General features: G+C 41.8%; 1 protein-coding gene across 3 annotated transcripts in view; it reads right to left on the bottom strand.

The window, feature by feature from the left end:
- Positions 1-4,565: 4,565 nt before the first annotated feature.
- Positions 4,566-13,266, bottom strand: part of si:ch211-247n2.1 (calcium-activated potassium channel subunit beta-2) — a 41,586-nt gene continuing 32,885 nt past the window's right edge. For all 3 annotated transcript variants that reach the window (XM_035782922.2, XM_035782940.2, XM_035782931.2), the window contains 4 exons: positions 10,275-10,394; positions 9,561-9,731; positions 6,498-6,693; positions 4,566-6,002 (listed from right to left, as the gene is read on the bottom strand). In XM_035782922.2, coding sequence (XP_035638815.1) covers positions 5,718-6,002; positions 6,498-6,693; positions 9,561-9,731; positions 10,275-10,394 — 772 coding nt within the window. In that variant the 3' untranslated portion in view covers positions 4,566-5,717. The remainder of the gene's footprint in view (positions 6,003-6,497; positions 6,694-9,560; positions 9,732-10,274; positions 10,395-13,266) is intronic.

Genomic DNA, 13,266 nt, shown 5'->3' with positions numbered 1-13,266 from the left:
GATGATTGAAATGACTATTTAATGGGATACATTGTTTTCTAAATGTTGTCTAGTTCTATAATGTGGTGAATCAGTTTTTTGAGATTGTAGTGCTAATTGATTATTTACCTAGCAACTACTTTGCTCTATTCTGATTGGTAAGATATTTGTTACTTGTTGAAAGAGAAAAGGAAGTAGTTGAGTTAATGCATTGCTGCTCTAGCTGTGGTCAGTTCATCATAAAATCTGCAAAAGCATAATCGTTCTCCATCCAGTGTTTGTCTACATAGAGAGTCATCCATCAACCATCTAAAGAACCCTCAGACCTGCAGTCCCAGGAAATCAGGTTGGAACAAGCTTTTGTCATGATCTACATGGGCTGTGTATATCATTTCACCATCTGCTTGTGGATTTAGTTTGGCTAATAGCCTACTCATAATGGAAAACCACTGATGAATCACTCCTGAACGATAGATAACTTAAGTTTCAGATACCCAGATGTTCCAGGCAACCTCCTAGTAATGTATATGATTCTCTCTTGTTGAAAAATGCTTTTGAAGTCTCCTGAGAGTTTAACTTTTTCTTAAAGGGAAAGTAAATGACAGAGCATGAGGGTACTGGGCCTAGTGCCAGCTGGTCAGATTAAAGCCCTGATAGAGTTTAGAATATTTTCCTACTGAAGCAAAGGGTGACCTCAGGAACCTGACAAAGAGATGTTTCATATCTATTGTCTGGATAAAATACTTGTGATTTTACCCAAACTGAAAGTTGCCCGTTGGGGAATGACCATATAGATTGTTGGGGGAATGAGGGTGAAAGAGCAAGGATGCCTATTGAGATATTGTCAGTGAAACATAAAAAGGAAATACATCAATGTCATTTCTTTATCAGATATTAGAACTACTGTTCTAAATGCATGGGCAGGATTCACACCCAAACTACTTCCAGTGTTATTTTAGATATGGATAAGCAATCTAACTAGCTATGTGAATTGTTATGTAAGAAGTATAGCTGACTCTTGTCTGGACAGCAGAGGGTGCCCGATGGTCACGTTGAGCTCCATGGAGGCCTCATGATGCACCTGATGAGTCCTTTGTAGGAGGGGGCCATCACTAGTCTACACTGGTCAACAGACAATACATCAGCAGGCATTTGTATACATAGTCACGGACTTGCAAACAGCTGCCGGTGATACACGTGACCTCTCGGCTAGTTCTGTTTAACTGTGGAAACTTTTGATCACCAAGGTGAAGGGAAAGACACAGAGGCAAAGTGGGTCCTGTAAAACAAACACTAAGTCATTAAGAGCCGGAACCAACAGGCTCCAAGGTCTCTGTATCCAAGAGACATGCAGGGGGGTGTAAGGGTTTGTATCTGAGCTTGGAGAGTGCCATATGTTCAATTTAGGATGAGAGACGAGGACTTGTTTTCATGATAATTCTGTTCTCTAGGCTGAAGTACCATTAGAAATATGAAATGAGTTGTTGTTATGCTAACCCTCCCCACTATCCTCTATCTACCCTCTGTTAAATTCCCCCCTGGCCTGTAAGTGCATAACACTCTGGATTTTAAACAGGTTCCTTTAAAGATAAGGAAAAAAGCTCAAGTAAACACAGTGTTCCCATGGCAATACAGAGGAAGTGGACATTTGCAAGCAAGTCTCGCACTGGCTTAACTTCTCTTCCGCTGATTGGGAGGGAGGAGAGGAAGTGCTGAGTTTCCTCCAGCTTCCTAGAGCTGTGCTGTTTGCATTGGCCTTGGTAGTTGACACAATGGCCACTGATGAGGATTATTTCAATAGCATGTCCTCATATCCCTTCAGCCTCCTCTATCCACCACTGTTTTCAGCTACAGTAAGAAAATAAAGATAGGTGAACAAGCAGGAATAACATAAAAATCTGTATTGATATTTAATCTGTTTCAATGCAACAAAACAAACTGCGCTGAAGAGCCATTTGGTCCTCTTCTAGAAGGCTTTTATGTTACTCCATATTCACAGTGACGTATAAGAAATGTTCAATATAGCCAAATACCAGATGTATCAAAACTCATCCTTTGAGTCTCACTCTTCTGAGATAATATGTAATTGACAGAGCCATGTTACGATCATTAACATAGAAAGAGCCTAATTTGGACAGTAGATATACAGTGCATTCGGAAATATTCAGACCCCTTGACTTTTTCCACAATTTGTTACGTTACAGCCTTATTCTAAAAATATCATCAATAACATCAATCTACACACAATACACCATAATGACAAAGCAAAAACAGGTTTTTAGACATTTTTGCAGATGTATTAAAAAAAAAAAAAACTTCAATATTTAATTTACTTAGGTATTCAGACCCTTTACTCAGTACTTTGTTGAAGCACCTTTGCGAGCGATTACAGCCTTGAGTCTTGGCACACCTGTATTTGGGGAGTTTCTCCCATTCTTCTCTACAGATCCTCTCAACCTCTGTCAGGTTGGATAGGAAGCATCGCTGCACAGCTATTTTCAGTCTGGGCTCTGGCTGGGCCACTCAAGGACATTCAGAGACTTATCCCTAAGCCACTCCTGCATTGTCTTGGCTGTGTGCTTAGGGTCGTTGTCCTGTTGGAAGGTGAACCATCGGCCCTATCAGAGGTCCTAAGCACTCTGGAGCATGTTTTCATTAATGATCTCTGTACATTGCTCTGTTCATCTTTGCCTCGATCCTGACTAGTCTCCCAGTCCCTGCCGCTGAAAAACATACCCACAGCATGATGCTGCCACCAACATGCATCACCGTAGGGATGGTGCCAGGTTTCCTCCAGATGTGATGCTTGGCATTCTGGCCATAGAGTTCAATCCTGGTTTCATCAGACCAGAAAATCTTGTTTCTCATGGTCTGAGAGTCCTTTAGGTGCCTTTTGGCAAACTCCAAGCGTACTGTCATGTGCCTTTTACTGAGGAGGGGCTTCCGTCTGGCTACTCTACCATAAAGGCCTGATTGGTGGAGTGCTGCAGAGATGGTTATCCTTCTGGAAGTTTCTCCCATCTCCACAGAGGAACTCTGGAGCTCTGTCAGAGTGACCACCAGGTTCTTGGTCACCTCTCTGACCAAGGCCCTTCTCCCCCGATTTCTCAGTTTGGCCGGGCGGCCAGCTCTAGGAAGAGTCTTTAAGAATGATGGAGGCCACAGTGTTCTTGGGGACCTTCAATGCTGTGGAATTTTTTGGTACCCTTCCCCAGATCTGTGCCTCGACACAATCCTGTCACTGAGCTCTACGGACAATTCCTTCGACCTCATTGCTTGGTTTTTGCTCTGACATGCACTGTCAACTGTGGGACCTTATATAGACAGGTGTGTGCTTTTCCAAATCATGTCCAATCAATTGAATTTAGCACAGGTGGACTCCAATCAAGTTGTAGAAACATCTCATGGAGGATCAATGGAAACAGGATGCACCTGAGCTCAATTTCGAGTCTCTTAGCAAAGGGTCTGAATACTTATTTAAATACATTTTTTATATTTTTTTATATAAATTAGCGAAAATGTCTAAAAAACATGTTTTGCTTTTTCATTATGGGTTATTGTGTATGGATTGATGAGTAATTTTATTTAACACATTTTAGAATAGGGCTGTAATGTAACAATATGTGGAAAAAGTCAAATTGTCTGAATACTTCTTGAATGCATTGTATTCTTGTTATTTTTTGGGCCTTTTTGATTGAAAGTATAAAATGTGGTCTAAATTGGTTTGAATAGTGTCTCATTTCACAGACTCTATAATCCCCATAGCACAGTCTGGGTCTCAGCAGGACTGTCTGTCCCGTGACAAAAAAAAGAAAAGGAAATGACATGGTCATTATACCTTACTACCATTCTCTCTCTCGTAGAAGAAGCGGGAACATATCACCGTCTGCATCAGGGGACCATCAGGGGACATTTATCCCCTGTCAAAGACATTATACCATACCACCATTCTCTCTCCCTCTCAATCCACCAACCACTCAGACTTAGGCTGCATTTCCCCTTTCTTAATCATTCCTATTAAAGTCACTACACTGAAAATTGTCCCTCTGACCAACATAGCTAGGTAGATTTCAGAGGGTCTATTTGTGAGGAATTACTGTCACCAGAGCTGGGTCCAACCCCCTGTGGAAGGCACGTACAGGCCCAGTGACTGATTACTCCCCAACTACAGATTCATCACAGCTAGTCAGCTGATTGCACTTTAAGTAAGGTGCCCTTTGAAGACACTTCTGGTACCATTCACAGCAAATCCGTCTCTCCGGGATGGTCAAATCAAATGGTCTGTCTGGAAATACTGCTGAGCTGAGGAGAGAGTAAATCCCAAGGACCGACCTGTGCTTCAAAAGAACATCAGCTGACCTGCATTATTAAGTAGACTATAGGGTTAAGGGAGGAAAGACATGAATTGTTCACCTAGACGCTATCAATCATAAAATAAGGCATTATACAAGTACATTCTACTTGGTTTCACAGGTGATGAACATTGCTCTTATACTAAGGCTAAGTTTATTATGCCTATCTCGAACCTTTTAACTACTTTGACCAACCCAATCACTAAATCCAAACCAGTGAAGTACTGTAATTGCTGAGTTTGCCTTTTAATTTATTAATGCAAGACAAAATTGCATTTACATTGGTTTGCATTAATTGATAAGAAAGCAAGTCAAACAGTCAATAGCGTAGAACATTATAGACATGGATAAACTGCTGATGACAACATGAGATGATTGTGACAGCAAAATAATAACAAACTAATAATAGTGATTATGGAACCAAGAATGAAATATTGACATTTTTATCTAGTTTGGTCTGAATGTGTTCAATCAATCAATCATCATTCTGTAAATATTTGTGGTAAAACACACCATGACTCACATCCATTATGGGCTTGTGCTCCAGGCCCTGAAAACGTAGTTGGCCTCACAGTATGTTTACCCCATTCAGAGAAAGTCCTGTGGAATTAATTTCTGAAACTCTGAGCAATCTACCACAGTGTTGGGACCTGAAATTAAGGCATTTTGTATTGACCACTTGCCCTGGGAAGTTGCATTGTACTTAAGCGTCCTAGTGACTAATACCTATTGTGATATGTGATTACTGCTACACCATACTTCAAGAAAGTGTTGATCTTGAACTGTTAGCTTGGAATGAAGTCTCTACAGACCCAGGAGTACAACATAGATAGTCAACAGCTTGCTTAGAGGACCAGACTCGTCCCAGCCGCCTGGGGTTGTGTAACCCTCTACCCAACACCAGTACCGTGAGGAGCCAAGTTTGGATGTATTTTGGGGAAGGCTTCGACACAGTTGTCTCGGTCAAACTCCCTTGTCGTCACTGCCTTGTCGTCACGGTGTGAATGGATCACCAAAGCTGACTTGGGTTCAAGGGCAGATCAGGTCCATTGTTGGCCACTTCTTTAAAGCAATCACCTTGTATGATTGTACCACTTGTATAGGTGCATAAAGGACCAAATCTGTGTGCCCCAAAGTCATTGAGTTTCACTTGCCTTGCCACAGCTGCCGGAAGCACACATCAGTCATATTGCTTTCCTCAGAAGAACCAGAGGAATCATGTGAGGAATATAACCCCCCAGATCTCCTGTCACTCTATCACTCAGCTCTCAGCTTTCTTTAGAGCAAATGGAACATGAAGAGTTTTCATAAAGTTCCTAGGGAGTGAATGAAGACCAGTGCTGTGCTGCTACTGTAGTCTGGCCCCTGTCCTATGTGCCCTGTCGCTCACCTTTTGATCCTGCCCACCTGTTCACACATGATAGACAGGTACTGGGTGAGCTTCACCATGGCAATGATGATGGTTCCACCAATGAGGGTGCAGGTGGGCCAGAAGAGTGAATGGAACACTGCCACTCGGCCATAGATGCGTGTCAGTAGAGCACTGTCCTGCTGTTCACCTGGGTCCGTGTAACACAACACCTGCTGCTGTGTTTTCAGACGCTCCGAGATGTTCATGATTACGGTGTGCATCGCGTTGTAGTCCTTCCGACATTTGGGCACATAGAAGCACTAAGAGAACAAAGACAGATTCATTAAGAGTCTTGGATGAGTTGACTTGAAATTTTACTTCTAGAAATGTTATTCAGCTGCAAGGATTTTTCCTCCATTTCCCCTCTCCTCATGTAATGTGTTGAGGGGGAGTCATCTTAAGTTAATGTTGTGCAGATTCACAATTAAATACAGGCCAAATCATTTATCATCAATGAATCATTAATTTACCTTAATTAGAATTATTTTCATGTGGTGCATTGTGATAAAGTTATTTATTTGTAGTGAATTAGGTTGGATTAAACCATATTGTTTTCTCATTGTTACACTAATTACATGGTAGATACATATTTTATAGCAGTGATTATGTACTTACTGTTTCTGTTGAATCATTTGATTGCACATTGCTACCACATAATTTGTAAAACCAGGCATATATTACTGTAGCAGAAACAGGACAGTGAAATAAAGGCTTACTATTAGAAATGTTACGTTTAAGCATGTCCTCTGTCTCACCTTTGGGTTGGTGTCCTGTGCCTCCTCGTTGTGGGAGAGTCGGACAACCTTCCCAGATGTGTTGAGACTGACAAACACCTGTAGGCACGGGTACTTGGAGCTTTTCCAGCACTCGGAGCCGCAGCTGTAGGTACAGTTAATCTCCGCCACGATGGTGGAGTTGAGTACAGCGCAGCTGGATTCCTCCGTCCACACACTACATGACATGGGGTTAGGGGTTAGAATTAAATAGTTACTGACCTGCATATACCGTTGAAGTCGGAAGTTTACATACACCTTAGCCAAATACATTTAAACTCAGTTTTTCACAATTCTTGACATTTAGTCCTAGTCAAAATTCTCTGTTTTAGGTCAGTTAGGATCACCACTTTATTTTAAGAATGTAAAATGTCAGAATAATAGTACAGAGAATGATTTATTTCAGATTGTATTTCTTTACATACACTCAATTAGTATTTGGTAACATTGTCTTTAAATTGTTTAACTTGGGTCTAACATTTTGGGTAGCCTTCCACAAGCTTCCCACAATAAGTTGGGTGAATTTTGGCCTATTCCTCCTGACAGAGCTGGTGTAACTGAGTCAGATTGTAAGGGGTGTGCGTAACTGGTGGCAGAGAAGTCAGTTCTGCTCACACATTTTCTATAGGATTGAGGTTCGATCTTTGTGATGGCCACTCCAATACCATGACTTTGGTGTCCTTAAGCCATTTTGCCACAACTTTGGAAGTATGCTAGGGGTCATTGTCCATTTGGAAGACCAAGCTTTAACTTCCTGACGGATGTCTTGAGATGTTGTTTCAAAATATCCACATAATTTTCTCTCCTCGTGATGCCATCTATTTTGTGAAGTGCACCAGTCCCTCCTGCAGCAAAGCATCCCCACAACATGATGCTGCCACCCCCGTGCTTCATGGTTGGGATGGTGTTCTTCGGCTTGCAAGCCTCCCCCTTTGTCCTCCAAATGTAACGATGGTCATTATGGCCAAACAGTTCTATTTTTCTTTCATTAGACCAGATGACATTTCTCTAAATGGTACAATCTTTGTCCCCATGTGCAGTTGAAAACCGTAGTCTGGCTGTTTTTATGGCGGTTTTGGAGCATTGGATTTTTCCTTGCTGAGCGGCCTTCCAGGTTATGTCGACATAGGACTCGTTTTACTGTGGATATAGATACTTTTGTGCCTGTATCCTCCAGCATCTTCACAAGGTCCTTTGCTGTTGTTCTGGGATTGATTTGCACTTTTCGCACCAAAGTATGTTCATCTCTAGGAGACAGAACGCATCTCCTTCCTGAGCGGTATGACAGCTGTGTGGTCCCATGGTGTTTATACTTGTTTGTACAGATGAATGTGGCACCTTCAGGAATTTGGAAATTGCTCCCAAGGATGAACCAGACTTGTGGAGGTATACATTCTTTTTCTGAGGTCTTGGCTGATTTCTTTTGATTTTCCCATGATGTCAAACAAAGAGGCACTGTGTTTGAAGGTAGGCCTTGAAATACATCCACAGGTACACCTCCAATTGGCTCAAATTATGTCAATTAGCCTATCAGAAGCTTCTAAAGCCATGACATAATTTACCAAGCTGTTTAAAGGCACAGTCAACTTAGTGTATGTTAACTTCTGACCCACTGGAATTGTGATACAGTGAATTATAAGTGAAATAATATGTCTGGAAACAATTTTTGAAGAAATTACTTGTGTCATGCACAAATCCTAACCAAAACTATAGTTTGTTAACAAGACATTTGTGGAGTGGTTGAAAAACGAGTTTTAATGACTACAACCTAAGTGTATGTAAACTTCTGACTTCAACTGTAGCTCTACCCAGGTGCCTTTCCAAATATTGGTGTTTGGATGCCACACAAGATTAGTTCAACATCGACAACAACTGTATCCAACAACACAATGAATAACATTGGATTTAATGAAAAGGGGGAATTTGGTAGGAAGTTGGGACTGCATGATGTGAAGCAGACTGTGAATCAGTTGAATAGTAGAAAGGGGAGAAATTATTGACCACACTAGCAGATATCAGATTATAGTGATTATCTTTAGCTGAATTCCAAAGTCTCTTAACCTTTTGAGTAGCCCAATATGCTTTATAGTGTATGTACGGATATTTGGAAATGGATCTTAGTAATCCAGCAGTGTGCGTCCCTTTTGAATATCTATGTAATCTATTTTGAATGACTTAATTTTCACTTGAGAGCGGGACACTAATCTGGACACTTATACGAAATCTTGCTACGCCCTCCAACGAACCATCAAAGGAGCAAAACGTCAATAAAGGACTAAGATCAAATCTTACTACAATAGATCTGCCGCTCGTCGGATGTGGCAGGGCTTGCAAACTATTACAGATTACAAAGGGAAACCCAGCCGCAAGCTGCCCAGTGACGCAAGCCTACCAGATGAGCTAAATGCCTTCTATGCTCGCTTCAAGGCTAGCAACACTGAACCATGCATGAGAGCACCAGCTGCTCCATAGGACTGTGTGATCATGCTCTCTGTAGCTGATGTGGTTAACATTCACAAGGCCGCAGGGCCAGATTGATTGTCAGGACGCGTACTCAGAGCATGTGCTGAGCAGCTGGCAAGTGGCTTCACTGACATTATCAACCTTTCCCTGACCCAGTCTGTAATACCTACGTGTTTCAAGCAGACCACCATAGTCCCTGTGCCCAAGAATGCCAAGGTAACCTGTCTAAATGACAAATAACTCACATCTGTAGCCATGAAATGCTTTGAAAGGCTGGTCATGGCTCATATCAACAGCATTTGGAATACACAGTTTTAGCTCCCGAGTTTTAGCTCCTGGGGAGGGGCGAATATAGGGGGATTATGAAGATTCCCATGCACTTTACATCACAGCCTGACTGACATTAACACAGTTTGGCTAAGTGGTGTGGTTCAGTAACAGTTCAAATGGCATATGAGCCATTATCCTTATAGCAAAAGTATAATACACATGATGGCATATGATGAGCATCTAACAGCCGATACAAAAGCAAAAACAAACATCAGGACGTTGTGAGTGACTAGGTGAGTGAGCGCACATTACCTGTCTGAGTAGGAGCGCACCATGGTGATGCCCAGCACAAAGTACATCATCACAGAGAAAAGGATCATGCTGAGTCCGAGGAGAATAGCTCTGTCCTCCCCAGCCTTCAGTGCTGTCACTGTCTTCCTCTTGTCTAGCACGTCATACTCCCGAACCTTCTGATAAATAGTCCTGACACATGCATTACAACACACACACACACAGGCCCACACATACACACACACACCCACACCAAGTTAGTGATTACAGAATTGTAATCAAATGGCTTAGCCATATCAATGCATAATCAATAGCCCTTTATGGGTATGTATTTAACTCTTCTCTTAGGCATGAACATGTAACGCTTTCAATCAATTATCTTCCACATTTTTCACTTTGATCATGTGATACATTTTCCCTCATGAATAATGTGAATAGTCTAAATGTCATAGCTAATAATACTGATGACTGGTAGACCTATAGATAATGAGATGTCTGGAGGCTAGTATGGTAATAGTTGTTATTTTCCCTTAGATCTTTTGTACGAGAAAGCACTTTCTGTTTTTACAAATACAAACTGACTAGCTTTTCCCTTTTATACACAATTATTGTTGCTGAAAGCTAAGTGCACAAGTTAAGTTGTCTGTTATTTGACTTTCAAAAATATAAACTTTTCACTTTCATACATTGTTCCCATGATGCTTTGTGTTGTGTCAAATATTAAGGGTACCGTACCTTCTCTCACCTCCTGATCCCTGTGCTCCTTTACTTCCTGTCCAGAGAAACATCCTCCCTGAGGACACTCTGTGCCCGCCACCACTCACAGAGGGCGTCACACAGGGTTGCTGAGACCACCTTCCAAAGGACAGACACACACACTCAGTGACCCATATGCCCCTCAGTCTCCACACGCCTGTCTTGACAGTGCCACCCCCACAGAGCCTGGTCAGGACACCCCACAGCCAAGTGACAAGAGTTTTCTCACTGAAGGACTAAATCAATTCCATTCAACTTCTGCAGAAAGGAAAAGCCACTTTCCCACAGAGTTCAGAGCCACTCGCCATCCACTGGGATAATCACCGTCCCACTGGGATAAGTGAAGGTAGAAATAATCCTTGGACTGTTTGAAGAGCTGGAGTTCACAGAGGTGGAGAGTTGGAGCGGGAGCAGCAGCAGCACTTATGCACCTGAGGCACACGCATAGCGTTCATGGCACACACGCCTCCCTGTGTGCGTCAAGCCCACTCGTCTGGCACTTCATTTCCTGCCTGTTCATTTGTTATTGACTATTCATAGTCCGAGCTACAGCGGCAGGCTGGTGGAATAATGATGAGGTTTCCAGGCAGAGAGGACCTGCAACAGCATTGATCCCTTCCGACTATTCAGGCAGTAAGAGGCAAGAGGCATTCAAAGCCGCCCTACCCTGTGCCTCCTCCCCAACTTCCCTCTGTTGATTGTCCTTGATGGAGAGCCCCCTAGCAACGTAGTTGCACTGGTGTTTTCAGGGAAAATGTCTAACTGCTCGGCATAGTAAGGAAAGTAGTAAGATTGCCCAGCCCCTTTTGGTTGCCTTAGATTAGGAGATTTAAAAGAATACACAAACATCCACTCATTATGTAGATAAGGTTAAAAAAAATATGTGTGTGTGTGTGTGTGTGTGTGTGTGTGTGTGTGTGTGTGTGTGTGTGTGTGTGTGTGTGTGTGTCTTGTAACTTAAAGGCATGGGATAAGACTCTGTGGTAAATATTTCATTAACCCCTCCATAGTCCTCTGGGTCTGTCAAAGCATGCATGTACACACACATGGGATCTCTGGCTGCATTTTTAGGAGAGATAACAGTTCATGTGCCAGTGCAAAGTGATGCATTCTGTTTTCAGATGCGTGTAATTGTATTTGCCAGAGGTGTGCTCCCGTGGCTGGGTTATTTGTTGACATGTGCGATGACCCTGCTTCCACACCGTGTCAGGGCAATTCAATGTTGTGTGAATTTTCACAATGGAGAGGGGGGTTTTAATAAGCCATATTAAATGAGTGTGGACTGAGACTGCTGGAGAATGTGGTGGATGTCACAGATAAGGATGGAGTCCCTTTGTGCATGAAATGTGAAAAATGTACGTGTTTCAAGAGTATGTTGTTCCAAAGCATATGTTTAAAAGTAAGCTATTGCCAGAACAATCTGAGATACCTTTTTTGGCCACGTTGCGGGGGAATCGCCAATGTCTATAAAATAGTAGAGCAGACATCTGCAGAGACAGACGTGGTAGATCTAACTCAAGAGTGGACAGGTTTTACTGGTGATTGACAGTGTAGATTCCTTCTGGTTGGGCTAAAGTCCTTGTAGAGCTTACGGCTAGATTTTCACCGCCTCTCTCGCCTTCATCTGTCTGGCTCAGAACTCTTACATTTACAGAATGTGTAAACTATAAAGCAATCTGCAATATTTATACATGATGATAAACCATTTAACAAATGGGGACTCAAAAGGATGTAGGCTGTAACTGCTGGGGCTTTTATTACAGATTAGATCTAGGCCAAATCCACAGTAAAGGAATTACGTTTGACTCAGTTTTTTCACTTTTCACTTTAAAATGAATGCCAAACAAACTATTGATTTCAAAGTTGAACAAACCAAAGAACTCTATGCACAAGAAATACTTAACAATTTCCACAGAAAATTTACAAAAAACTAATTTAATGGAAGAACTATGCAGAAGCAAACTTTAGTAACAGAATTACAGTAAAATCTCTCTCAGGTTTTTATGCAAACACTTATTCCAAAAACTCTGTTTAAATATCTGCTCTGAATTGAGTGAGATTCAGAGATGTCGGAAGAAAGAATGGGGTGTCAGCTATGACATGGCACCTTGAGTAAAAAAATAATTTAAAAAAAGGTTATTGAACTACAGTAGGTGGAGTGGATTTACATCCGGCAATGGAATTAGGGTAACGGAATTATGGTAGCAGAATTATATAATGGGTCTCTGATCTGTACTACACAGAAATGCATAATAAATCATCAGGGGGTGCTTATATAGTCTTGTTTCACTGTATGTACAAGTGGGTAACCTGTACTGAAATGGTGTGAAATGGAAATGTATTTTTTGCATGTCCCACTCCCCTCAAGACTCCCTCGGAGAGTGGGGTCACAGCCATGGGATTAGCCATTATCTACGGCAACCCTGGAGCAATTCGGGTTAATTGCCTTGCTCAAGGGCAGAATGACAGATTTTTAGCTTGTCGGCTAGGGGATTCGCTCCAGCAACCTTTCGGTTACTGGCCCAATGCTTCTAACCCCCAGTCTACCTGCCGCCCTATGGATATGAATAATTATAGATATGAATGTCATTCTCTTCATGTTTCACAAATTGTCTCTATTATAATATGACAGACCAGCTAGATAATAATAATAATAATATATGCCATTTAGCAGACGCTTTTATCCAAAGCGACTTACAGTCATGTGTGCATACATTCTACTGTATCTATTATAATATGACAGACAACAGTGCAGTACAATACAGCACATCAGAGTAGAGTTCAGTAAAGTAGAGTACTGTACTATTCTCTACTTTTCTGTGCTGTATTGTACTGTATTGTACTCTACTACTGTATTGCCTTAGACTCTACTCTATTGTGCTCTACTCACTGTACTGTATTGTGCTGTATTATACTGTATTGTACTCTACTGTTGTCTACTCACTGTACTCTATTGTACTGTGCTATCCAA

Source organism: Oncorhynchus keta, chromosome 1 (assembly GCF_023373465.1).
Source record: "Oncorhynchus keta strain PuntledgeMale-10-30-2019 chromosome 1, Oket_V2, whole genome shotgun sequence".
Classification (NCBI taxonomy): Eukaryota; Metazoa; Chordata; class Actinopteri; order Salmoniformes; family Salmonidae; genus Oncorhynchus; species Oncorhynchus keta.
The sequence above is the reverse complement of the archived record's forward strand: the minus strand, read 5'-3'. Positions and strand labels throughout refer to the sequence as shown.